The sequence below is a fragment of the Panthera leo genome, chromosome D4 (genome assembly GCF_018350215.1).
Source record: "Panthera leo isolate Ple1 chromosome D4, P.leo_Ple1_pat1.1, whole genome shotgun sequence".
NCBI lineage: Eukaryota > Metazoa > Chordata > Mammalia > Carnivora > Felidae > Panthera > Panthera leo.
In genome coordinates this window covers 66,159,715-66,186,662 of record NC_056691.1, presented here as the reverse complement: position 1 = coordinate 66,186,662, position 26,948 = coordinate 66,159,715, and the positions used below count along the sequence as shown (strand labels likewise).

Genomic DNA, 26,948 nt, shown 5'->3' with positions numbered 1-26,948 from the left:
CTCCTCCTGGGGACGGAGGAAAAGTCCCCAGAGAGGAATGGCACAGGCCCAGCATTAGGACAATTGGGGGGTGCAGGTTGCTGCCAAGTTCATTTTTTTGGGGTTGCGCGTATGGTTGCTGCAAATGGGCACATTTATAGACAGGGGATAATTACATGCGTATAAGAGCGGTTAGAGTTGCAGCTTGGTATGGATAGGTGAAAGTTAAGCCTTTATTTCTAAAAGGGAAATGCAGCTCATCTTCCCCCTGGTCATTCGGTTTAGTCTGATGGGCATTTGAAGTCTAATTTTAAAGAGTGGTCTTTATCTGTGATCTGGTGAGTGCCTGGGTAGTTTCTCGCCTGCCACTGAGGAAGTGTCTGAGGAGCAGGTGGTTTGCTGCGTCAGGGATCGGCTGCACGAGTCAGAGTCACGGAGCAGCCTTCCAGGCAGGCAGTGGCCGGCCAAGGGGCGGGGGGGGGCGGGGGGGGGTGCGGGGGTAGCGGTCTCCCGAGTGCAGGCAGTCCCAGTGCACACAGTCTGTAGACAGTTGCAAAGCAATAATGAAGCCAACCGAGAGTCGGTCTGCTTTCTATCATCACCCTGTGGTTCTAAACAATGTTGGTCATACGTTATTACTCCCCATCATGGGCCACTTGTTGCCACTGCTCCATCCGAGACAGTACTTTGTACTGAGTTTGGTGTTTTGGGAGGGCTGGGGAGGGTCAGCTTCTGCTGAAAAGCCTCCCAGTTTGTGACCCACTTGGCAAAAGAAGAAATGGTGTAAAGTGCTAGAATTTCAACCAGCCTTGGAGCGTTTTCTTGGGAAGACAGAACCATGCTTTCGCTGGGCAAGAGAAGAGGCAGTGAGCAGTGTGGGAACTGATGACACACGGAGTCGTGTGTGGGTGGCATGGAGCAGGTGTTGCTTCCCCTCAAGAGAGGCGTGGCTGTGCTGAGCCGCCTGGGTCGGCTGCGAGGGGCTCCTGGCTGACCACTCCGTGCTGTGTGGCCTGGCCATCCTCTTGCCCTGTAGGCCCCTAACCCTGCACACATGTGTCTGTCCCAGCACCAATCGTAGTCACAGCCACCAAAGTCTCAGTCCTTTCTGATCTGGAGGGTCCCTGTCTGGTGGACCGGAGGATAGCTAGGGTTATTTCTCCTACTACAGAGAGACCGTGTAGGATATATTATTTTGCAGCTTTGTGACTTTGTAAATAAGTCATTTAGGCCCTTTTAGGCCACTCTCCTCCTCTGTAAAATGGGGACAATAGGAGAACTTATCTCGTAGGATTGTTGTGGGGAATAACATGTGATTGCTTGAAAACAGCACCTGGCACATAGAAAACACTTTGTGAATATGAGCTAGCATTATTTTGAAGTGGTGACATCTTGGGCAAACCACTTAAAACCCCTCTGAGCCTTGATTTCTCCAGCTATAAAATAACGGGTAGCTTGCAACGTAAAATGTCAAACCTAACACAGTGTCTGGCACAGTAGTAGATGTGTAATAACTGGGAGCCAGTGTTACTCGTAGGTGTCAGTGAGGCATTTCTGAGCACCTGGCCTCTCTCTTCTGCCTTTCAACTTCATGGCTGGAGAAACAGACTTACTGATGGGGCTGAGTTGTTAAGCAGAGTTTCAGATCTTAGTGGAAGCTTCGTTAGATACAGAACCATTTTTCTTTTTGAGCAGCTGGAGACATGAATTAGGGTGGAGAAGAGAAGACAAACCTATGTCCAAAAAACGTTCTGTGCAAAGCTCTGAAGAGAGAGGGTTTCCTGTGATTTTGATTATATCATTCCAGTGCTTATTACCCATCTCTCCATTCACTGGTCCATTCCTTTTTCTGTGCTGCAGCTACTTAAATTGTTTCCACCTTTCTTTGCCTGGCTTGCATTCCTGACCTGGGCCTCAGAATGGAGGGAAATGCACAGGGATGGCGTTTCTTCCTAGGCGAAATCAGTAACTTTTTGCCAAATTCGAATAGCACTGTAGATTTCAGAGAGAATCCGAGCCTGGGGTATGTCCACGTACATCCTGACTGAGAGCCCTGTGTTTATCTGCAATGAGAGCCCTACTCACAGTATGATGGGCTTAGTTAGCCCTCTTATCCTGCCATTGGCGGGATTGGACAGACCCTTGGTCTGGAGTCTTGCCCTCATCAACCTTCTCTGCTCCACACCTACTTCCTGAATGGGACCTACCTCTCACATGGCAGCTCACTTTGGGTATTGATAGCTCTAATTAGCAGAAAATATTCACTACTCCCACTATACCTTCCAGACAGTGGGGCTAATTCCATTTCCCTTGAAATATTTAAAGACAGCTCTTGTGGTTTTTTTCCCCGTTTCTTCCTGAAGTCTTTGATTTTTTTTCGAGGCTAAATGTCCTTCATTCCTCTTCTGGATTGCTTTTTCTGCTCCTATTTCTGCCTCTCCTTTGGTTGTGTGTCAGTGTGTGTATGCCCTCCTTGAAGTTTATCAGAAATCACAGCAGTATTCCAGCGCAGAGTAGAAGGGGATTTTTGCCTCCCTTGTTCTGAGCAGCTATATTTCTGTTAATGCAATATGAGATTGCATTAGACTTTTTGGCATCCGCGTCACACTGTTGAGTTCTGTTCCATGTGCAATCAACCAAAATTACAGTCTTTTAAATACACAGTATTGCAAATTACTTGTTCTCCATTTCTTAATCATGCTGTTGGTCTTTTGAACCGAGAGGGAAAATAATCTCTTTTTTATTTTACATTTTTTAATTCCCTATGTCATTTTGTCCTACCCAAACCATTTTAGATTCTGATTTTGCCATGTGTACATTTGCTGCTTCTTACTGTTGCCTGTCATGTAGGAATTTGATAAATAGCTCTCTTTGTTCTCATCCAAGACATTAATAACTATAAACCAAAGCTTGAGGTTTGGATCAGTCCACTGGAGACTAATAGCCCCTTTGGACACTATCGCTCAGGCTCTTAGGGATTCACCAGCCTATGGTGTCGTCTGTGCTGGACTCCTGCTCCTGTGATCTAATTGAAGGACTTGTTATTTACTTCAGCTTGTATCTGCTAGATTCATTGAACTATCCACGGATAATTTGTGTTTATGGGGGTCTCTACTCAGATACTACCTCCTATTCCCATGGTTTCCTGGGCTAGAGAGTGTGATTTCACTTCTACTTATTGGATTAGACCTTAGAGGTCTTTTAGTTCATTTATAGATAAATGGGTTGACTGATTCAATCATTCAGCCAATATTTATTGAACGTAGTATGTACCAACCACTGTTCTAAGTGCTGGGACACGGAGATGTACAAAACAAATATGGCCTCTGTTCATATGGAACTTCCAGAAAATAATCTGACTTAGAAGGGGGAGGAACTTTTCCAAGTTTGCATAGCCACCAGGTTAATCTAGGAATGGAACACAGCTAAATGTGTGCTGCTCCATGAAATTCTGTTTCTACAGAATTCTCTTTCTTGTGCTGTTCCCATAATCTTTCAACTAAAAAGGCCTCTAATTTTCAGAATTAAATCATAGACAAGTCTAATTATTCTTGAAACCATCCTAATGAGAAACCCATGTAGGAAGCCTTACAGAGGGTCCCCACCCTGTTTCCTCATCACTGGAACTTGTTGGACATTTTATTATTTTCTTCCTAAACCTATAACCACACAGGGTAAGCAGTGGTTAAATTAATGTTTGGGAGTCCATATGAGGAACATTCATCCTTCCTAAGTCCCTATCATGACTGCAACCCAATGGAAATATAAAAATTGAACAAATTCTCAGGAACTCTACAAGAAATGACAGATTTATATTCTGTCTCTGTGAGATGCAGACTGGCAAAGATTAGTGTTTCTCTCGATGACTTTTGTGTAGTATCTGAGATTATTTCAATGGCAGACAGATGACAACTTTTAATTTTAACCCATATCAAATTGCAACTTCATGGGGATTATTGCATAGAAGGATGTAAACTAGAGAAAATTAATTTAAAGAATACACAGTTTTATGTGCATGTGGTAAAACTTGTGAGAGCAGTTTGTAAATGATGGAAAATTGGAAAATGCTGGTGTAAGAGAAAGAGTTTGGGGCTTTGGATTAAGATTTGTTTGGGGAACAAATTCAGATTCTCCCCTTCGTTATCTGTGAATGTTGGGCATATTTAGATTATCTCTGACCCTCCGTTTACCTAGAACATAGAGATTAGCTACCCCAAGGGTCATTGAGCATCAAATCAGATGACATCTGTGGATGGTCAATGGTGGAGGCACAGCACATAGTTGACACACAATAAATCTGATTTGGTTCATTTCCCCTTCTGATCCTGGCTGACTGTTTGGCTTCACCAATTTGTTCGACCTCTCTGGGCCTCACCTTTCCTTGCCTTGAAATTGGGACTTTGGCAAAACAGCCTGAAAATGTTTCATCTTAGAAACTTGGTCAGTACTTGGATAGGGGGATCACCTGGGAGTACCCAGTGATGTGGACTATTCCCTAGACTGTAGTTCTTGAGGGCAGGACTGGGCCTTGTTCATGACTCTCCCCCACGTATTAGCACAGTAGCAGACACATGGCAAGCCATCAGTGGACCTTTGGAGAATAAAAGTGAGAGAAAATACCTGCCTTTTCTCCTTCACAGAGTATTTTGAGGGTCAAGTGAGAGTACTTTGAAAAGTGTAAAATCCCAGCACATGTGATTTTCAAGTTGATTCCCTTATGTGAACCCAAGTCAACTGGGCTGTAAATAATAATGACAGAAGTTCTTAAGACAGTTTCGGGTCTCTTTTTTCCACAAGGTTTACCTTCCGGAACTTTACAGGAAGTGCTCCCATGAACCTGGGAGACTGGAAGTAGATTTACTGAGAAGCTAAAGAAGTTTCACTTTCTAGCCCCCTGTCAAGGACTTGGTAGGAGTCTTAGCAATCAAAAATTGTCCAAAGTAGGATTTTTAAAAAAATATTATTTTTCATAAAGAGAGTCCCCCCCAAAGTGTGTCAGCTTCAGGCCTCACAAACCTGCATCTGCTCTTGTCAGAGGCTCTGGGGGGGCAGGAAGAACTGCCACCTTCCTCAACCTCCTCCTTGGTGCCTGCCCTCAGGCTCTGTCACCACTCCAGTCCACCTGCCCCTCTTTGGTGAATCTGCCATGTTCAGATGGGGTGACTAGTACATTGGCCAGAGCCAAGGCCTCCCCAGTGGGGCTGGTGCTGCTCAGATCAGGATTGGTCTGGAGAAGATGTTTGCTCTGTTCTGTCTTTACTGCTTATTTCCCTTTCAGCTATTTAAATGCGTTGCTTAGTCCTACCCACCAGGCTTACTAGCCAGCTTCCTGCTGAACATTTCTGCTCAGGCATCATCTTTGCCCCAATGCCGGAATGTTCACTATTGACTCTCCTTCATCTCTAGATGGCACCGTGAGGCCAGGCTCCTCTTGACTTTGTTCCATATACAGGATCAGGACTTCCTGCTTGGCTGGAAGTTGGGAAATGCACATCCTGGGGCTGAGGTTTCTTGCCCTCCTGAGTGGACCATCCTCACATCCCCTATAAGAAGTTCCCAACTCCTCTATTTTCACATTTAGCTAGGCTCTTGTCCACTGCCATATCCCATGACTTCTCCCTCAGCCTCACCATTGCTCATGCTGCTCCAGGACAATTCCTGTACCTGTGGAGGTACTGTGGAGGTTCTCTCTCTTTATCTGCTATGGCCTGGCCAGATGGACAAGGCTGTGGGTAGGTTCTGTGGTGGCTGGATGCCCCAGTCTCCCCTGCCTAAGGGATTCAGCAACTTCCATCCTTTGCCAAGATCTTAGCTCTCCAGGTGTCAAGCCCAGTCTTACATTACAGCCACCATAATGCTCTTTAACAGAAAAGCTCAGTAGGTCCTCTGTGGGACTTCAGAAGATTATTTTCTGGACCTGCTTCATGAATTAGGCCAGGCCAGTAGGTGGGACAGTTGAGAGATGGCTTTCAAGCTGTATGTAGGGCTGGCAAGTTACACATTTCTGTGGATGCCATGTACACCAGAGTCCACGTGAGTGGTACTCCTCTGAGAAGTATGCTCCCTGGAGTTGGGTAGAGCCTACATGGCTCTTTCTATGGCCTGGGGTACCATCTCAGCATCTCCCAGTGCAGGCCTCCGGTGGCCCCCGATTCAGAGACTTCTGCAATGCCTTCTGTCTAGAATGTAGAGCCCTCTGAAGCTTATGAAAACTTTTCCAGGAAAGGACAAGGAAGAACTTTGGGCATTTTGTCACTGGGCTGGAGATGTCCCTTTGGAGGACATGCCGCATCATTGAGATCAAGGGTTGGAAAGGGGGGGGTGGCGGTCAGGGCAGCAATACATGCATCCCAACATCTTGACTTGTGTCTTTAGCTATTCTCCATCCCTTCAGCTAGATTTTTGTATGTCAGTGGCATGGCTATTACTTTCTGTATATTCATGGTACAGATCTGGTTTGTTGGACTTTCTCGTGTGGCTCTGTAAGACTTTTGTAAGTCCTGAGGGTTATGCTGGATTTTACTTAAGGAAAAGGGCCATAACTTTCTTACTGTTGGATTTACTGGTAATGCTGAGAACTCACTATGTGGACCTTTGATTCTGCTTTGATCTTTGAAAGTCAAGAAGACAGGATCCCCCAGAGGGCAGGGTGGACTTTGGTCACATGGCAAGGTAGTTGGCTGTTGCAGGGAGTTGAGGAAGAAGATATAAAATCGTCATTTTATAAAAACCCGCTGGGCAGTATAATTTAGCACCAAGAGAACACTGGGCAGCCAGGCTGACTTGGTCTCCAAATCCTGGCTCTTCTGATTATCTGCTCTGTGACCTTGGATAATCCCATAACAGCTCTGGCTCAGTTTCCTCAAAATGGAGATACGAATCAGCTAATATGGGTAAAGCATTCAGTGCAGTGGTTGGCACCTACGAGGCACCAGGCTTAGACTTTAGTTCACTGCATTTTCACAACCATCATGTGAGATTAGGAATTTTGTTCCTCGTTATGTGCAAGAAGGAGCTGAAGTTCAGAGAGGCTAAGTAACTTACACAAAGAAGCATATCTGGCAAGGGGAGGAAAGGGGCTGGAACTTCAGTCGTTCATACTCTGCCATTACTGCATCCTAAAGAGAGCAGCCCAGGGGAGCCAGAAACTTTCCCAAGGTCACAGGATACTGGGCGTGGATGGGCCTGGATCAACAAGGAGACAAGAGGGCTTCTGAGAGAAGTGTCAGACTTCCTCCACTTCCCGGCTTCATGGGGAACAGGCATGGGTGGAATGTTCCCCAAGGCCCATCTACAAAGAACATCCCGTGACTCACCGTCATTTCTCCTTCCCTGCCTGAACCATTTGGACAGCCACTGAAGTTGAGGCTACAGCCCCAAACTTTGCTTTCTGTCCCTTTGTGCGCCCCCCCCCCCACCCCCGTGAGTCATGTTGTTGGGAGATCTGATGACATATGTTGACACATATGTCATCAGACTGGAAATTCCTTGAAATCTTTGCGTGATTGCAATTCACGTTCTGCATGCACTTGTCAAAAGTCCTGATCTGGGGCCTTGGGTTTCATATTTTGAAATCTTTCCAATCTAATACGAGAACGTTTTCCCAGAGCTGTCATGGCCAGGCTGTGTCCCAGAGCCCAGGGCGCTAGTTTCCATCCAGGGTAGCGGCCTGGCCCCAGCAAGGCTGTAATCAGGTGGATGCAGTGCTGTACTGCTATGTTGAAATATTACTTGAACTAAATCGAATCAAAGGTCAGCTTTACCAGACAAGAATAGAAAACACAATTACGCTCAATTACAGGACATCGTGTACCCCGTAACGTCAGCCTGCCTTTAAAAAGTTGGATTGTTAGCATCAAGAACAGTGTTTCATGTGTCTTGCTTTTCCAGTATATGATTTATTTACCCCGTGGGAGGCAGGTAGCAATTGGGGAGTCCAATGTGCTTCTAGTTAAAAGCTTTCTATTTCTTGCCTTCTCATCACTGTTGTGTTGAGGCACAAAAGGCAATCTTGGAGTGGCACCTTGTCCACCAGATGAAGTTGCACCAAGTCATGATGCCATTTTACATTTTAATAAATTGTTACATTCAAGGCTTACAGTGGCATTAGCGGATTGGTTTTATCATCTCCATTTTATTAACGAGGCAACTGGGGCTCAAAAGGGATAGGTCTGTTGCCTAAGATCACAGAAGAAAGCTGTAAATTGAATCTGGGTCTGTTTGACCCCAAGGCTTAGCATCTCTCCACCGTACCATGCTGCCATGTTGCCTTATTCCAATACCAGGAAGCATGGGTGGCATCATCATCTTTTGATGCCAAAAATGTAATGAAGTGATTTTAAAGAGTAAAGTGATTCATTGTGATTCCCCATAAAGTAGAAAGAGCCAAAGCTTTTAAGCCAGAGTTGATTGAATTCAGATTTACCACTTGCTTGCTTTGTGATCCTGAGCAGGATCTCAAGGGTCACAAAGGGGCTATTTCCACATTTGATAAACAGGAATACTACATTTCTTGTAAGCTTTATTTAGGGATTCTAGAAAATAACACATACATTGTATCTGATGCTTGGTAAACGCTAATTGCCTTCCTCTGCCTAGAAATCACTACTTTGTCCCTTAATATATTTTATTCATTTTAAAAATAAGGGAAAACTAAGGTATTTATACTATCATATAACAGTTATTCCTTAGTTTATGCATTATATTAACAATTATTCCTTAGTTCAGCCCTGGAAGGAATCCCTTCTCCGACTCTGTCTCCTCATCTTCCTTTCCTTTCCTGTGTCCCTAGGCCTCTCGGGGTCCTGTGGCCAATTCTGATCCCATGCCACGTGGTGTTAGGAGTGTCTGGTCGCATTTTCAGTTGGAGACCAGTCATCAGTGAGGACTTAATGCCTCAAACTCTTTTCTTTCTTCCCAGCTCTTTTTCTCTCCACCCTTCCTATTTGGTTCAGTCTTTCCTGTTTCTGGACTCTGGGCTTCTTCATACTTTTGGCTTCTTTCCTTCTCATTGTTCTTTGCCTTTTCTGGGCACCTTCTCCCACCTTCCCACCTCCCTGACCTTCACAAAGCATTCTACACGCAGAGTGCCTTCAGCTAATTTCTTGCTTTGTCTAATACTGGCTGCTGGTCTCTTCCTCGCTTTCTCTTCACGTGAAGAGTTCATGTGGGCCAATGTTACCTCCTCGGTTACCTTTCATTTCACATTACCTTCATTTCCTGCTGGACTTTCAAAGCCAGCCTACTGTGCCCACTGCCTCACTGCATCAGGAGTGCTCCTGGCCAGTGTTAACACATCACCCTTTCTCCCGGGGGCCACAGTCTCTACTAGTTCTTTTTCTTTTTTAATGTTTATGTATTTTTGAGAGAGAGAGAGAGAGAGAGAGAGAGAGGCAAAGGATCCAAAGTGGGCTCTTTGTGGATGGCAGAGAGCCCGATGTGTGACTCGAACTCCCAAACTGTGAGATCATGACTTGAGCCAAGTCAGATGCTCAACCGACCGAGCCACCCAGGTGTCCCTCTACTGGTTCCTTGGGGATCTGGTTACCATTCAGGTTCTTATCAGCTGACATCAGTCCTCATTTCAGGGACTGCCAACAGCCCACCCTGCCTGCTTCTCAGGAAGACATGGGTGTGCCGCTGCCTTAGTAGAGGTCTCTCTCCACCCCCTGGTTTCAGTGATGACTGACTGTGGAGTTGCAGAGAGGGCTGGAGGCTCACAAGTCTGCTCATCTGATCCTTTCTCCCTCCCCTCTTGGAAGGCAAGGACAGGGACCATGTCTTTATATAGGATCTCTTTTGTTACAGGCTCCTGCCTTCAAGAGACACTGAGAAATACTGCTCCTTTGAACCACAGCACTAGTGTTTTGGGTTCAGTAGCCATTTAGTAGTTTGTTGAACTAATGCAAGTTAACCCTACGTGTAAAATACTTTAAGGAATATGTGGTTCCTAAACTTAGAGCACTCCCACTGGTCTCAGGAGAAGACTCTGGCTTCCCCAGTACTTGCCTCAAAGGGTTCAGGGAGCATAACCCTAAATATTCTGGTTTCTCTTGGGACCCCTTCACATAATTGTTGTCCATGACTTTATTGGCCTTTATTTTGAACTTGTTTAAAATAACCCAGACTCCTAGTAAAGGTAAACTTCTGTTTATAGAACAGTGGAGGCTCAGAGAGCTTAAGTAACCTCTCCAAGGCCACATGACTGGAAAATTCTGAAACTGAGGTTTGAACCAGGTTGGCCAGACTCTAGAACCTGAAACTCTTTGGGTACATCTTGGTATCCCCTCAGCAAGCCCTCACTGTAAGGAGGAAAACTTTCCCTGGGTTGGGAACCCCAGGACCAGATGCATGGCAGAGAGGTTCTGAAGCTATATATATAAACACACACATACACCCTAAGCTCCCGGCATCCTCTCACCTGCCCTAAGGGATCACCTAGGCAGCGGCCAGTCACCGTGCCTTGCTTTGCTGTCCAGAGCCCCAAAATTCCCAGAGAAGCTCTGGTCTTCCCAGAGAAGGAGGGTCCAGCCATCTCTAGGATGCAGGCAGTAGCAATCCTTGGAGAAGTAGAGACCTAACATCAGGAAAACAAAACAAAACCCTAACAACAAAAAGCACCTGAGTGTGCTTGTTACCAGCCCTTTTGTAGCAAAGAGATTTTCTCAAGGTTTTGTTTATATGGCTGGACAAGCTTCGGCTTTACTCAGAGGAGTAAAGCCACTAGTTAGAATTTGACCTGGTCCCCTCCAGCCCACTGCCCATTTGACAGGGTGAGGGCTGGAGACCCTCCTGGGGTCCTTTTAAGAAGAGTATCTGAGCTTTGGATGCTGACGGATCTCTTTCTGGACTTCTTTTTTTCATTTGCCTCCTCCACCCACTTCTCAAGCAGCTGATTGCTGTGGTTCCTTTTCATGTTGAACAAAAGAGACTACAGGGATCTTGAAACTTGAGCTGGGGACTGGAGGGTACTGACCGAGAGTAACCCCAGCCAGCTCTGCTGAAGGCTTCCCTCCTCCGCCTTCCTGCCTGCCCCGCCTTCCTTGCCCTTCCCGGTCCTCAGCTGCTCTCAGTCAGCCCGGAGAGAAGCAGAAGAAACACATAGTGTCATGAAAGCATCTTGCCGTGTGCGGGGCCTCTCCCCTGGCTGCCATGGAAGTGTTTCCTAAGCTTGGTCAGCGAGGCCTGGCCCAGAGGATTGGCAAGAAACTGAGGATTCTGTTCTGTTCTTCCTCAGCCTACAAACACACACTTCACTTGTTTTGTTATTTAGACTCCAAACTCCTGAATTGGGTTTTTTGTCTTTGTTTTTGTTTTTGTTTCTTCTTTCTTTTGCCCTGCCTTTTTGCATCTAAAGCAAAGCTCTTGGGAAATGGACAGGCCACTGTTTGCTCCTTCAGGCACAACCAAGGGGGCTGAGTTCAGTGGATGGAGTATTTTAGTTCATATTGGAGGCATTGCAGTAGGAAAGTTCTCCTGGCCTCCGGTGGGTAGTGACTCTTGGTCTTCTCTGTGGGCAGCAGAGGCTCATGCTGAATTTAGTGACCAGTCCAGCTCTGTGATGACTGTGTTCTGTGACAGCATGCACATCCTCTTAGTTATCTAACTCTTTTCCTCTGAAAGAGTACTTTCACATTCTTGATCTCTGTTTTTGTGACAACCTGTGAATGTTATTAGCTCCATTTTATATCTAAGGAAACTGAGATCCAGAGAGATTAAGAAAAGGGGAAAAGTGAAGTTCATGGCTGCACACTGAGGAGAGAGCAAAGCTGGGACTTGAATTCAGATCTTCTGGTGCCTCCCCTGTACTGGGCACTGCTGTGCTTTGAAACAGCAAAGTCCTGGCTCTCAAGGCTCTGGCTCTATTCTTCTGGCAAGAAAGATGGGTGCCCAGACAACTGTAGCTCGGTCTGAGTGCTGCTTGAGGGAAACACAGGAGGCCAACAGAGCACAGAGGACAGCTACCTAATCCAGCTTGAGGTGGGAAAGTCAGGGCAGGCTTCCTGGAGGAGATGACTCATGGGCCAAGTCATAAAAAAAAGGGTAGGAGTTAGCTAGGACAAGGGGAAGAAGGACTGTTTCATACATCTGACTTTCTCCATATTCTTGGCTTCTCCACTCATTTTCTTGCCAACTACAGAATGGAAAAAACTGAGACCAGAGGTACAAAGCCACCTCACTCCTGTCTCCCACTACATGCCTTCCTCCCCTCTCTCCCATTCTACTCCCCAAATCTTAGGTTTTGAGAAATCTCCTCTATGTTTATCTGCTTGTCGATTTATTTATTCATTGAAAAACATTTATTTAGAACCTGTAAGTACATAGCACTATGGCTACAGGGTGTCCTGGCCCCTGCCATGATGAGAGATCTCACTTGCCACAACCTCAAAAGAGATTTTTGGCCCTCTGTCGTTTTCCAGAATTTGGCTTCAGCCAGACTCTTCCCCGCTGCCTCAAGCACTTGCAGACAAGTCTCATCTTGGTCAAACACTTGCATGAACTGCCTTACTCTGGCTTTCTCATTCCTCCTTCTGCTTCATTGACATGTCTCTTCATCTCCCTTATCAGCCTTGAAAATTCCTTGAGGGCAAGGACCGTGTCCTTACCTTCTCCCTATACTTCACTAGAGTACACTGGTAAAGTCAGGTGAAAAAAAAAAAAAAAACCACCTTTTCAATAATCACAAAATTATTACCATTTATTATTCACTGTTCATGCTTTACCTGTGAATACCTCCAATCCTCATATCTTGGAAAGGTGGTGATAATGTTATCCTTACCTCTTAGGGAAGAAAAGTTGGTCTCAGGAAGGCAAAATGCATTTCTCAAAGGCACAGTCAATCAACAGCAGAGTCCAGCATCAAAATTAGGTTTTTCTGGCCTCACATCCCTGATCTTTCTACCACTCCATTGTTTCTCAGACTCAGCTAGAATTGCCTGGAGAGCTGTATAAAATTCTGATACTTGGGTGTTGGCTCCAAAAGTTCTGAGTAGATGTTGGGGGGTTGTAGCCTAGGCATTGGGATTTTTGTAACGCTACCTATTTGTTTCTAATCAGAGCCAAAGTTGAGAACCAGTGCACCGTACCACATTGCTTTTCTTTGTCCACACTGGTTGTAGCTGTTGGTGGTGGTGGTGTGTGAATCTGAGTCTCCATGTGTGGTACGCATGTGACTGGAATGCGAGTTCTCTGTAGCCAGGGATCTTTGGCCTTCCCTGCTGCTCCCTGACCCAGCGACCTCACCACCCTGTGCACGTGCACTACCAAGGGTTGTTGACTATTTAATTGGCCTCTTGGTTCTTCTGTCTCATCCAGGGGATTCACTGATAGATCACATCCAGCTGTTGCCATTCGCAGAGCCTGTTGACATAACAGAAGAGTCTTATAAACATACTTGCTGGTCTCAAGAGTGTTGCTCATGACCTAGACCCATTGCAAGTGCAGCCTAGGTCAGCCTCCCACACTTTAGCAACCCTCTTCTGGAGGGAGGAGGCTGTTGTGAAGTTCCCTAGCATAGTGTCCACGTCCTGCTCTGGCTTTTCACGCTCAGGAGGAATTTGTGGTTCATGAAGTCAGTGAGGGTCAGCTCATGTGTATACTCTGCTTTATACAGGGCTCAGAGATGTCTTTTTTTTTTTTTAACCCCTGTTTTATAAGTAAGGCAGTGGAGACGCAGCTTAGGTGAGATACCCTGGCAAATAAATGGATACAGAGCCCAGGTTTTCTGACCCCCATTGTGGTGTTTTCCCCATTGTTCCACAATGGTCAGTGTCTGGCTTTTCATGCCAGGCTTCAATTGAAGCTACTAGCTTTCTTACCTTCTTTCTCGTTTATCCCTACCACAGGGGTAAACACCTGGGTGTTACTTTGTGTCACTGGGAATATTAAGATAGGGGTCCTGATTACTCCTGGGGTGTAGCCTGAGAATTGTCCTGATATCTCTGGGCCCTTCTTGGATCTGCTCAACTGAAAGGAAATCTGTGATGCTGCTCAAATACTTTTGGAATCTTCCCAGCCCTAATCCCACCTCCTATTATTTCTTATCCAGCCATCCTTTTTTTGTAATGACCAGTAGTTCTTTGCCAGGCTCTGATCTGGGCACAGGGATACAGAAATAAAACACATATTCTGAGGGCACATGGCTGGCTCAGTCAGTACAGCACATGACTCTTGTGAGCTCGAGCCCTACATTGAGTGTAGAGCTTGCTTAAAAAGCAACAACACATATTCTGTATACCAGTGGAGATAATATGCAAATAAAGCAACATTCCTTAAGGTATGGTCCCCAGACTCCCTACATTAGAAGTACAAGGAATGCTTATTAAAATGGAGATTCTCAGGTCCCACTGTAGATCCATTATTTCAGGATCTCTAGGAATTGGGCCCAAGAAACTGCATTTTGGTATGCTTCCTAAGTGAATCTGAGGTGCTCTGAGGTTTGTCAACTATAGGAATGAGCCCTGTGGTAACAGTATAGTGTCATATGTGATGGGGAGCACCAGGCAGGTGCACCTGTGGAAGCAGCAGGCTGGTTGCCGTTTGCAGGAGCACCTGGTCTGAGGAGGGACACTAGCTGGGCAAAGAACAGCCTCTTGAATGTGTCACGAGGAATAAATAGGCATTAGCTGGTCAGGTGTAACCGGACAGTCATTTCTCTAGAGATGGGAAGATGTGAATCGTGCTTAACTTATCCTTTCTAGAACTCTAAATTATTAAAGTTTGCTTAAGAACAGACCTGGATCTGGCAGCAATGATGAGAGTCTGGTTGAGCTTTTGTGCCCTCCTCCTGCTTTATCTCATGACCTCCTTCAGCAACCAGTATTAAGCTTCACATTGTAGTCCCATTTGCAGATCACACCTGTTTTGCTTCAGTTAAATGATTGGGTTTGCAAGGTTTGCCCTCTAGAAGTCTGTTAGTGCCTGGGCCTGTGGGCTGCAGTCTGCGAATGAGCATTGCTTAGTCACGTGGTTGTGATGAGCTGGTTTTCTCTTTATTGAAAGAAGTTGGGTTATTAAGAAGGTGGGGCAGAAGAAGTGGACAAATCAAACAGGGGAGGGAAAACTGTACCATTTCAGAGTCAGGAGGGTCCCACCAAACATCTGGTTAGAAAACTCTCATTCTGGAGATAAAAAAGCCTGAGTGTCAGAAAGATGATTTCAAGTACCCAAATGATACCACCAGGCACAGCTTCCAACTCCAGGGACTAAACTTGAGGATTTCTCCGGCCAGTGCCTTTTCTGCTTTAATTACCAGACTGTACCTGGAAGGTTTATTATTTAAAAGGATTTTTTTTTTTAACGTTTTATTTATCTTTGAGACAGAGAGAGACAGAGCATGAACGGCGCAGGGGCAGAGAGAGAGGGAGACACAGAATCGGAAGCAGGCTCCAGGCTCTGAGCCATCAGCCCAGAGCCCGACGCGGGGCTCGAACTCACGGACCGCGAGATCGTGACCTGAGCTGAAGTCGGACGCCCAACCGACTGAGCCACCCAGGCGCCCCTAAAAGGATTTTTTTTATGAAACCCCGTACCAATCCAGTCATGTAGTAGGGTGAATTTTTAAATATATGCTGTGTTTTCCTAAAGCCTGGCAGACATGGGTTTTGGAGCTCTGTATCATTTGTTACACAGTTGGAATTAAAATGAGACCACATCTGTGAAAGTGCTTTGATATGCGTATTGCTTCACACCAGCGGCTCTCAAAGTGTGGGGCCCAGACCTGCAGTATCCACATCACCTGGAAGCTCAAGGGAAATGTGAATTCTCTGGCCTCATCCCGGGCTGGCTGAATCAGAAACTCTGGGGGTGGTGTGGGGACCGGTAATCTGTTTTAACAAGACCTCAGGTGATTCTGATGCCCACTCAAGTTTAGGAACAACTCTCCTGCAACAAGAGAAAATCAGCCCCTGGGGCTTGTGGGACTAAGGCTTTAAGTATCTCCGATTTGTAGCTGAGATGGCATTGGGGAGACAGGAGCAGGGGTGTTAGTTTCACAAATTTCAGATGGGTTGGGCGAGATCATCTAAAGGGTTTGGTTTTTTCCCTGGAAAAGCAAGGAAAAGCTATGTGAGTGTGTGGAGCACTGTGGTGCTTTTGAGGCTAGGAGCACACGCTGACTGTGGTTCTACACATCTTCAGAAGACATTCTTTTCATCTCTCCTGTAAAGCAAAGCTCCCTGAACGTCATTTCTCTGTATGCTTAAGCCAGAAACCTGTGGTTATCAATTTGTTTAACACGAGGCCATTAGGGGGTACCTGGGTGGCTCCGTCGGTTAAGCTTCCAACTCTTGATTTCAGCTCAAGATCTGAAGGTTTGTGAGCTTGAGCCCCGCATCAGGCTCTGTGCTATGTGGAGCCCACTTGGGATTCTCTCTCTCTCTCTCTCTCTCTCTCTCGCTCTCTCTTTCTCTCTCTCTGTACATGTGCATGCTCCCTCTCTCCCTCTATCTCTCAATAAACACACAAAAAAAAGAAAGAAAGAAAAGAAAAAAGAAAAAGAAATAGTTAAAAAAAATGAGGCCATCAATATTATTTTTCTCCACCTGCCCCATTGTGCTGACTACTTTTTTTTTTTAAACTTATTAAATGAAAATAAAATACTATTTCTCGGCAGGCTTGAAGCTTCAGGATTTCCTAGTGGACAATGAAACCTTCTCTGGATTCCTGACTTACAACCTCTCTCTGCCAAGGCCTACTGTGGACAAAATGCTGGGGGCTGATGTCAGTCTCCACAAGGTAAGCTGTAAGATTTGGCTTCCTTGGGGGCTGATGGCAGTTACACTGTTTGAGAGTCCCTGTCTTTGTAATGGTGCTCAAGTTCACCTTCACCGGCTTTCACTTCTCTGCCCAGGCTGGCATTGCCCCACCATCCAGAGAGTGGAATGTGCAGCCTGGTGTCGTGGGCCAGCTGGTTGAGATAAAACTGGTTTCCTGCCTATCAACTAGCATTTGTTGATAACATCCCCCTAAAGGGGAAGGGAGATGAATTCAAGTTAAGATAAACATTTAAAAAAAAATTTTTTTTACAGTTCTGAGATGGTAATCAGAGTTGAGGAGTATTGATCAGAGCAACTATCTATAAAATCTAAGACAGGAGATTTTAAAAGTTGATGCTTCCTTTAATGATGGACAAAAAAAAATCTATAAGGAGAAAATGTTTTTTTTTTTTTTTTTTTTCCTTAATTTGTAAAACCAGGAAGTAATGGTAGTTTATGTAGAATTTTAACCTTAGATTCTCAGACCCCTTCCTTTGGCATAATTGGATATCATACAGCTCCTGGGCTGTGAGTAGCAGACCCTGATTGCATGGCTCTCGATTTTCATAGAAGGTTCTCCAGTGTATTCTCTGGCAGAAAGGGGCACTGCTTCTTTAGCCTGTCTCTTGTCTACACACTAGCTTATATCTTTACAATAAGCAGAAGCATTGGAAATGTTTATGCCTGATTAAAAAAAAAAAGTCTTCGTTTTACGTGATGTAGAATTTTTAAAATTAGAAAAATGTGCTTACTGCTTGCCCTTATAAAACAAGGAAAATATGCCTTGTGTTTACCAGTTGTATGGTCGGGAGATGGGCCAAAGGTAGCAGTCTTGTTAAAACAGTTGCATTTAGCATAATTTCCATTTCCCCCTGCCAGTATCATCTCTGTCCCATCAGGTTAGTTTAAAATAAGGGGCATCCTATGCATGGAGGTGGTCCTTGCATAGTATTAGAATCTCTCTGTGGTCGGTGCTCTCAAACACCGATACTGAAGGTAGGCTGACGGCAAGGACTACTTAGAGAAAGGAGGAAAACTGAAGTACACTTGCGTGTCTGGCAGTAGGTGAAAACTTACCGGAAACCATGGCAGGCCAAGTGCTCTGTAACGTTAGAAGGCTGCGTAGGTCTGGAGAGGCTCTTGATCCATCACTCATTCTAGATTTCACTACCAGCAGGTCAAGCTGCATTAATTTAAACAGGAGAGGTAATAATGGAGTAATACAGAGTCTGCATCATCCATCCATTCCACAAATATTTACTGTCTGTAATGTTTCAGCACTGTGGACAAGAAAAGTGAGCAAGAAAAACAAGCCCCTCCTCTTACTGAATTTGCTGTCTAATTGGACAGTAAGGACCATGTATGAAGAAGGGCAGTTTATTGAGGCCCAGAAAAGCTAATTAAGTAAACAAAATACGGCCAAGGAAAGGCTCTCCAGGGGTCTGCTCTAATGAATACTTAAGAGTGACTTAGAATTGGCCTTCAATGAGATGAAAAAGAGGCTCAGCTTTCTGTTACTCTGCTCTGGGGCAAATCAAATGAAGAGTTCCAAATTCTGAAATTGCTTCAACATAGTTTTTTGGATCAGTGAAATAGCTATACCTACAAATAAATAGTATGAATGCTTTTTTTTTTTCATAATTTGGTCCAACCCCAGTTTAAGATCGCATAAGTTCCAAAATAATGGGAGTTTTTTTCTCTAATAAAAGTGGTTTCAGGAGTTTGAACTCTCAATTCCTATTTGCTGAATCATGTGTCCCATTTTTGAGACAAAGAGTTGGACTCAGGATTTCCCTTCACAAGGACAAGAGCGTGGGAGATGATGAGTCAAACACAACATCCAGGCTTTAAGTTTTCTGTTGGATTGTGCCGTGATACATTCCAAAGTTGGGTAAAGAGATCTGATGCAGTGGACTATTGCAATGGTGTCCATGCTTCAAAGCTATATTGGCCCACCACCTACCCCATCTTCTTAATCCAGTTTCCCTTGACTCTTTTTGCATGAAATGCTTCCAGGTATTTTTGCAAGGCTACCAGTTACATTTGACCAATCTGTGCAGTGGATCAAAATTAGAAGAGGTGATTCAACTTGGTGACCAAGAAGTTTCCACGCTGTGCGGCTTGCCAAGGGAGAAACTGGATGCAGCAGAGCAAGTACTTCGTTCCAACGTGGACATCCTGAAGCCGATCCTGGTGAGTATGCTTGCTGTGTGGAGAAGCTTCAAGCACTAATACTTTTGGAATGTGAACATTTTCCCTGGACAACATAACTTTGTTTTTGTGGAAACATAAGCCTGGCTGGGAATTTGAGAGATAATTTAGCTCATTCGTATTCTGTTCTTTCAAACTTCTGGGCTTTTTCCCAAAAGGTAAAAGGGGGAAGAATGAGTTGGGTATGGCTCTGAGTCTAAACCTAAGGTCCCTTGTGCCTGTTTCAATCAGAGAAAACCTATTTTTTATGTTGTGGGTTTTTTTATATTGTAATTTGAGATTATAAGAGTTCATTTGAAGAAAGAGTTCTCCAGATTAAAAACAAAAAAATCTCAGAAATCTTTGGGAAGATGGACATCCATTCTTAAAAAGCATATCAACAAGGAGACACTGAGCTGTCACAGTGGGAAAACCTTAGAATTGGATGGGAGTACCCGTAATCATTAGATTAACCAATGATGGAATTACACTTACAGAAAAGGGAAATTGCAACAAAGTCTGATCAGCCTAGGAAGCAGTAGTTCAGAGAAGCAGTCTGAGAGTATACATGTTCATTCTTAATCAAAGAATACAGATGAACCTGAGCATTTTGGCCATCAGAGGGTTGTGTACAGTTCTAGAACTGGTGGATTTCTTTGGTTTTTTGAGAGCTCTTGTGACCTGCCTCTCCAACAACATCATTTAGCATCCAGTGTTCTGATTTCCTACTCACCAGATAGCACTCTGAGTTGTCAGTAGAATCTCTTAATACGAGGGAAAAAGCCTTGGAAGAAGTATGTGCCTGAAAAGAGATGTTCCTCATTATAATAACAAGAAATCAGAATCCTCTGGGACTTTGTGCAAGCATGATTTCTTTATAGGGAGATCCATTCTCCTGAGGCTTCTAAGAATGGTTTCTAGACTTTGTGCCTGGATTGTACCCTAGAAAGTGACCTTTAGAAACCTCTCCTGAGGTTTACATGCTAGACCGACTATCAAGAAGTTCTTGGAGCCTTGTTGGGACACCTGGGTGGCTTAGTCATTTAAGCACCTGACTCTTGGTTTTGGCTCAGGTCATGATCTCACAGTTTGTGAGTTTGAGCCCCACGTGGGACTCTGTGCTGATGGTGCCAGGCCTGCTCGGGATTCTCTCTTTCCTCTTCTCTCTTTGCCCCTCACCTGCTTGTTCTCTTTGTCTCAATAAATAAACTTAAAAATTTTTATTATAAATTAAAAAAAAAAATAAAGTTCTTGTATCCTCCTTGACTCTATGATACTGTAGCTTCTGCCTGAGTAGGTAGTAAGAAAAATGGGTGAGTTTTAGGTTTGTTTTTTTTTTTTTTTGTGGCAAGGTTGATGGTGAACCAGTTGGTATGAAGGGCTTAGGCCTAATGCTTAAGATCTGTTTTTGTTTGTAAAACATTTTTTTTAATGTTTTTATTTATTTTTGAAGGAGAGACAGAGCGTGAGCAGGGGAGGAGCAGAGAGAGAGGAAGATATAGAATTTGAAGCAGTCAAGCAGCTCTAAGCTGTCAGCATAGAGCCTGATGTGGGGCTTGAACTCACGAACTGTGAGATCATGACCTGAGCTAAAGTCGGACGCTTAACCGACCGAGCCACCCAGGTGCCCTACGATATGTTTTTGTTTTATTCCAGTAGTAGTATTTTCTGTTTCAGTTAGAAAAAAATACTGAGTTGCTTTGTTCAATAGTCTGGTATTCTATTGGTTAATGTTTCTATAGTATAATTTCAAATAAGATCTATATTTCTGAATGTGGATGTTTACAGTCCCAGATGACTGGTCTCCGTGGCTACATTAGCTCATTTGTGCAGACACGTAGCCTGTTGGCACTTGTTGCATTGTGCCAGAAAGATGGTTATAAATGGTAGACCATTTCCTTGTATAGTTTTGGCTGTTTTGCTTTATTTCAGTACAAGGCAGAAATGTTCACTCAGCCAGAATGATGCACATTTTGGAAATATGGGTGCTTTTAGAAGTCCTAGTAACTTATATTGGTGCCCATTCATCATTCGTTTCTGTTTAATCATTAAACACTTACTGTGTGCACAACCCAGAAAATCCTTCCACTCACACAATGTCTGAATTGGACTCCAAGTAGAATGACGGCACAGCCTTCGTGATCTGACAATCACCAACTTAGGTTTCAACCGAAAATCCCTCCCTGGTTGGGAGGGTTGGCATGATAGGGTACATGGACATGTGCCATCAACACTGTCAGCTATGTTGCAGCCCATTCTGGTGTAGTTGTGTCTTCTTGATTTATGACTGGGTATTAAGGTCACTGCCATATGCTTTTTGCACATTTCTTATGCCCAGGGAGTATTTCTGGTTCTGCTTCTGCCTGTCTGCTGTTGCTGAAAACTCTGTCTCCATAAAGTCAGAAAATGAGGTTCTTGAATCATAGTGAGTGGTCAAAATTGTTCTGTGGAAAGGTGATTTTGGAGGATACCTTTGGGATAAAATGACTTCTAAACATTTTGAAATGTGACTCTCATTTCTTGAGTTAAACAGGGCCTTAACTGGAGCACTGGAATTGATACTGCATTTACATCAAGCAGACTTTTACTCCTGCCATTTGGTTAACATTTCAGCCACTTTGATGGTAGATGAATGTGACCTGCGACATCATTGCGCATGGGCAGTTAATCACACCAAGAAACACAACAGGAGAAGCAACCAGATGTCAGGCCCAGCCTTGGGGGGAGAGAAACTGTGCTGTCAATTTGTGTTTCTGTACCCAAAGCAGATTTTCAGAGAAGACCTGTTTTGAAGCATTTCTCCTCTTATTTTTGTTTTTTGTTGTTGTCGGTGGTGGTATGGATGTGTCCCTGTTCTTCAGCCAAGATATTCTTCCTCCTGGGCCTCCTCTGTCTCTTGATGACCTTTGGACAATAGTGTTTTGACAACATGGGGGAGGTATGGCAGAGTGGCCGGGGGCATGGGCTTGAGGTCAGCTGCATCTAGGTTCAAACGTGGCCTTAGCAGTTTTACCAGTTGGGTGACCTTGGATAAATTTAGTGTCAGTAAGCCTCAGTTTCCTCTTCTTTTGCATATAGATAATCTAGTTTACCCTTTGTTGTGATTATTGGTCGTGCATATGAAGAACATGACAAGGGGTCTGGCATGCATTAGGTGTTCAGTAAATAGAAGTTAATCATCACTAGAACTGTTTTCATGCTGAAGGCAATTGCTGGTGAGATAGAAATTTTCTTCTGTGTTAGGTATCCATCCTAACCAAGCAAAGTAGCTCTGAAGAACATTTCAGTGAAAATTTTTATTCTTTGCCTAGATATTGTCAAGGCTTCTTACCTTCTAGATTCTTATTCATGAGCATACCTCAATTATTTATACCTTGAATGAAAATGAATACTGGATGTCAGAATTCTATTGCATCCTTAAAGTTCTCTGGGATTAATAGTGGTTTCCATTAGGCATTCTTTTAATTTAAAAACCTATTCATTTATTGAACTATGTTGAGTTCATTTTATATGTCAGGTATGTTTTGGGAGCTAGACTCTGCTGAGATCCTCACAAAGATGGCTTCTGATGAGTACAAGGTTAGGTCAATACATGAAATATATGTCCAGGATACATGCATTTATGGAGGGAGACTTGTGTTCATAGTACTTGTACCATTGAGATAACCTCTAGCAGGGGATTGTAGCCATCTAGCAGTGACTTCTTTTTTTTTTTTTTTTTTTTTTTTTTTTTTAATTTTTTAATGTTTATTTATTTTTGAGAGATAGAGAGAGAGTAGGGGAGGGGCAGAGAGGGAGACACGGAACTCGAGGTAGGCTCCAGGCTCCATGCTGTCAGCAGGGAGCCCAACATGGGGCTCAAACTCATGAACTGCGAGATCATGACCTGAGCTGAAGTCAGATGCTTTACCAACTGAGCCACCCAGGCACCCATCAGTGACTTCTTTTGTCTCACTGCTCAGCAAGGTGGATTTGGCTGTTCTAGTTGGCTGGGCAGGTGAAGTTCCCCTTGCCTTCCTTGTGGGTCCTTCCTGAAGCAGCACCTACCTTTCCCAGACAGGAGAAATCTATATGGGGGCTTCTCTCTGCTGTCTTCCAGTAACTTGCAATCTGTTTTGGACTGCAAGAAGGAGCCATATTAGTGGATCAGCAAATTTGGGCCAGAGGGATTTGCTTCTCTTGTCAAGTCCTTGCTGGTTGCATTTGTTCTTTTATTGCTGTAACAAATAGCCACACACCTAGCAGCTTAAAACAAAATGAATTTATTAGTTCATAATCCTGTAGGCCAGAAGTCTGGGTACAGTGTGGTTCACCTGGGCCTACTCCTTATTGTTGCACAAGATTGAAATCAAAGGGTTTACAGAGCTGTATTCCTTTTTCGAGGCTCTGAGGATGCCTCTGCTTCTGAGCTCATTCAGGTTGTTAACTGAATTCAGTTCCTTGCAGTTGTAGGACTGAAGTCTCTGTTTCCTGGCTGGATGTCAGCTAGAGGTGGGTCTTTGGTCCTAGAGGCTGCCATCATTCCTTCCCATGATTTTCATGTGGCCCCTGTTCCAGCCACAGTGGGTTAAGACCCCCTCATGCTTTAAATTTCTGTATTTTTCTCTGCCACATCTCTCTGCTTCTAGCCAGAGAAAGTTCTCTCACTTTATGGGTTCATGTGATTAGATTGGACTCATCTAGATGATATAGGATAATCTCCCTGTTTTAACCTCTGTAACTTTAATTATATCTGTAAAGTATAATTTACCATGTGATCTAACATATTCAGGTGCCTGGGACTAGGATGTGGACTGCTTTGGGGAGGGCACTCATCCTGCCACGGATGTCTTTTAACTGAAAGGTATATTTCATTATGTCTTTGAAGTGCTTCCTCAGTGCTCTCGGCTTTTTATTAACCCCTCGTCAGCTCTGTACATTTTCTTGCCCATATTCTGAGAGTGACTCTAAAGCATAATAAACACTACCTATTAGGGTTTTTAATGCACAAACCAAAGACAGCAGTGACTTTGTGAAGTAGAATGTCTCTGAACAAGATGTGACTTAAAAGACTGTTGTAAGGCACCAAAGCTTCAGCCATGAGCATGGCAGACAAACGCACGTGGAGCTTTTATTCTAGTGGGCACTGGGAACCAACTTTTAGGCTGACATTGGGAATTTGAGGAATACTTCACAGGTCCTAGGTCTGTAGAGTGAGGGCTATCCTCTCATTCCAGCTTCACTAACGAACCCCCAGAAGCTCCCTAACAACAATCTTTGCCAGCATGGGACACTGTAAGCCATGGTGGAAAGAATGTGGGGTTAGATAGGCTTGCCTGCTGGTCTTGGCTCGCCATTGTCTTGGTGATATGAAAATGGTGTCTGATTCTTGAGTTAGGAAGGAAAGGCATACGGACTTCTCTCCATCTTCGTAGCAACTTGGGTATTGCACAACCATGTAGTTAGATTGTCTTGACCTCTGATGATACCTTTACCCTGGAAGGGAAAGTTCTGTTTCTGTAGAACAAAGAGTTCTGTTCACATGTCTTCTGATGCATGCAGCATATTCTTGCAAAGGCAGAACTCAGTTCATGGGACAAAGGAGGTAAAGTGAGTGGTGCCCTGAGGTCCCTAGAAGACCAGTGATCTCACAGCTGGGCTGTGTATAGATTGAAGGAACAGATGGAGAAGGGGTGAACGAAGTCATTCTTGTCTTGAAAGCTCTTTGTTTAGCGTCTTCTTGATCCTTAGACAAAGGCTTAGAATATAGATGGGGCTTGGCTCATTCCTTTTTGGGGCTGCATACTTGAACTTATCACATCCAGCCCTTAAAGCATTTGTGTGAGTTTTTTTTGCAGGAGAAAACAGCTGCTTTTCTTCTCCTGCATAAAACTCAGACGCTTGTGGGAGGTATCAGATTTTGTTTGGCCTTGTTTGATGGTACTGCCCATCAAATAGATGGTACACCTGTTGTCAGTACATGCTTTCATCTGGCAATCAGCTGCAATCCTTACATTTGGTAAATGACATACCTCAAGGATTGTCTCTCAAGACTGTGTTTACTTAATTCCTATAGGTAAAGGGGAGCACACAACTAGAGCTAAATTGGTGAATATAGCAGAGTGTTAATAGGACTATTCACTCACTAATAGGACTATTCAACTCATTTTTGCCTCAGTTATACTATTTTTTCCTTGAAGAGTGCCACTCTTCCTCCCACTCCCCCCCCCCCCCCCCCGCCCCCCACCTTTGGACCTTAGATTCCTTCTTTTTTTTTTTTTTTATTAATTTCTTTAAAATTTAAATCCAAGTTAACATATAATAATGATTCAGGACTAGAATTTAGTTATTCATCACTTCCTGTAACACCCAGTACTCATCGCAACAAGTGCCTCCTTAATGCCCATCACCCATTTAACCCATCCCCCACCCAAAACCCCACCAGCAATGCTTCCGTTTGTTCTCTGTATTTAAAAGTCTCTTATTGTCTGGGCGCCTGGGTGGCTCACTTGGTTAAGCGTTCAACTTTGGCTCAGGTCATGATCTCACAGCCTGTGAGTTTGAGCCCCGTGTCGGGCTCTGTTTTTTTTTTTTTATTTATTTTTTTAAATAAAAGTCTCTTACTGTTTGTCTCCCTCTCTGTTTTCATCTTTTTTTTCCTTCCTTTCCCCTATGTTCATCTGTTCTGTTTCTTAAATTCCACATATGAGTAAAATCATCTGATATTTGTCTTTTTCTGACTATTTCACTTAGCATAATATACTCTATTTCTTAAATAAAGGTTTAGATTTTATTTTGGTCCTAAATTCTGTGGTAGTAGATGTATTTAACTGTTAAGAAACCGCAAAAAAGTATTTAATGCATTAAACACATCACATTTAAAACTTAATATTTAAATTGTTGAATTGTTTTTAAAAGATTAGTTCCTCCCTCAGACAGGAGTTTTATAGTTCCCTACTTTGACAAGAAATATTAAAATATTCCTCAAAGGAAAACTTCATTGTCATGTAAATCATTGGAAAGAGATAGGGTATCTTCTGGGCAGTGTGGTCTTTGTGCCTGGTATCTGGATTACTTATTTTCAATTTGAACTAAAACATATTGTCCTAGCCCTGGGTCGGATTTTCTGAATATGGGCAAAGTGAAGTCGAGATTTTTAGCCTACTTTGAGGGAATTTAAGAGAGGTTTGAAATGTCCTAAGGAACCCAAAGTAACATGCATTTGCAGGGAGAAAATAAAATTGTGTGTTGTATTGAAAATCTTACTCAAATACATATACACCCACATTATTTGGTAGTAGAGTCCCTGAAAAATTGGGGGATGAGGATAAGATTTTTATAAACTGAAAAGAGTTTTCAATTAGACTTAATTTCACAGATGTTCTGTCTTCTGTTTCTATTTGGTTGTGACTTCTAATGCGTTGATAATATTCTCTCCCAGTCTTTATTTTGTATAGTGATCATCCATAAGCAAACACTTAAATTAATTCATTCAGCAAATATTGAGCCCCGATCTGTGCCATGCACTGGGCCAGGGATGCGGTGGTGAGCAAGGTACAGCTTTCTTTGTTTCCCTGCTGCTGGGCAGTGAATGGGACAGGCCAGGAATCCAGCACATGCATCCTCAAAAAGGAAGGCCGCAGAAGCCCAGGAATTGTCACCCTTTGCTGCCAATGTCTGCAGAGCCAGGTTTGGGCTCATCCTGGGGGAGGAAGAGAGTTGATAGACAGTTGTATGGTAGTTTTGTGGGGGGATTACTGTTCTCAGATTCCAGGTGAGGAGGTCGATGTACCACTGGGCATCCTTGAGGGTCCCTTGCCAGCAGGTTTTGGCTGGCCACAGACTGGTTCAGTGTGGAATCTGTGCATGAGAAGAAACTCTCATGCCTTTCCAAATCGGCCAGCCCAATACCAGGGGCTCCTCCTCAAGAATTCACTGGTCACTCTTAAAACACTGCAGATGCTGAACCCTGCAACTTTCCTACCTTCTGAGGAAAGGAAACCAGATCATGACTGTTCTGAGGTGACTGATAAAGTATTGGCAAGC

General features: G+C 44.0%; 1 protein-coding gene across 5 annotated transcripts in view; it reads left to right on the top strand.

Annotated features, from left to right (window-relative positions):
* ABCA1 (ATP binding cassette subfamily A member 1) overlaps positions 1-26,948 on the top strand; it is a 132,374-nt gene that overhangs the window by 37,030 nt on the left and 68,396 nt on the right. For all 5 annotated transcript variants that reach the window (XR_006195657.1, XM_042911876.1, XM_042911878.1 and 2 more), the window contains exons 6-7: positions 16,592-16,713; positions 18,750-18,926. Coding sequence is in view for 4 of the 5 variants with exons in the window: in XM_042911876.1 (XP_042767810.1) it covers positions 16,592-16,713; positions 18,750-18,926 (299 nt within the window). In the remaining variant the exon portion in view is untranslated. The remainder of the gene's footprint in view (positions 1-16,591; positions 16,714-18,749; positions 18,927-26,948) is intronic.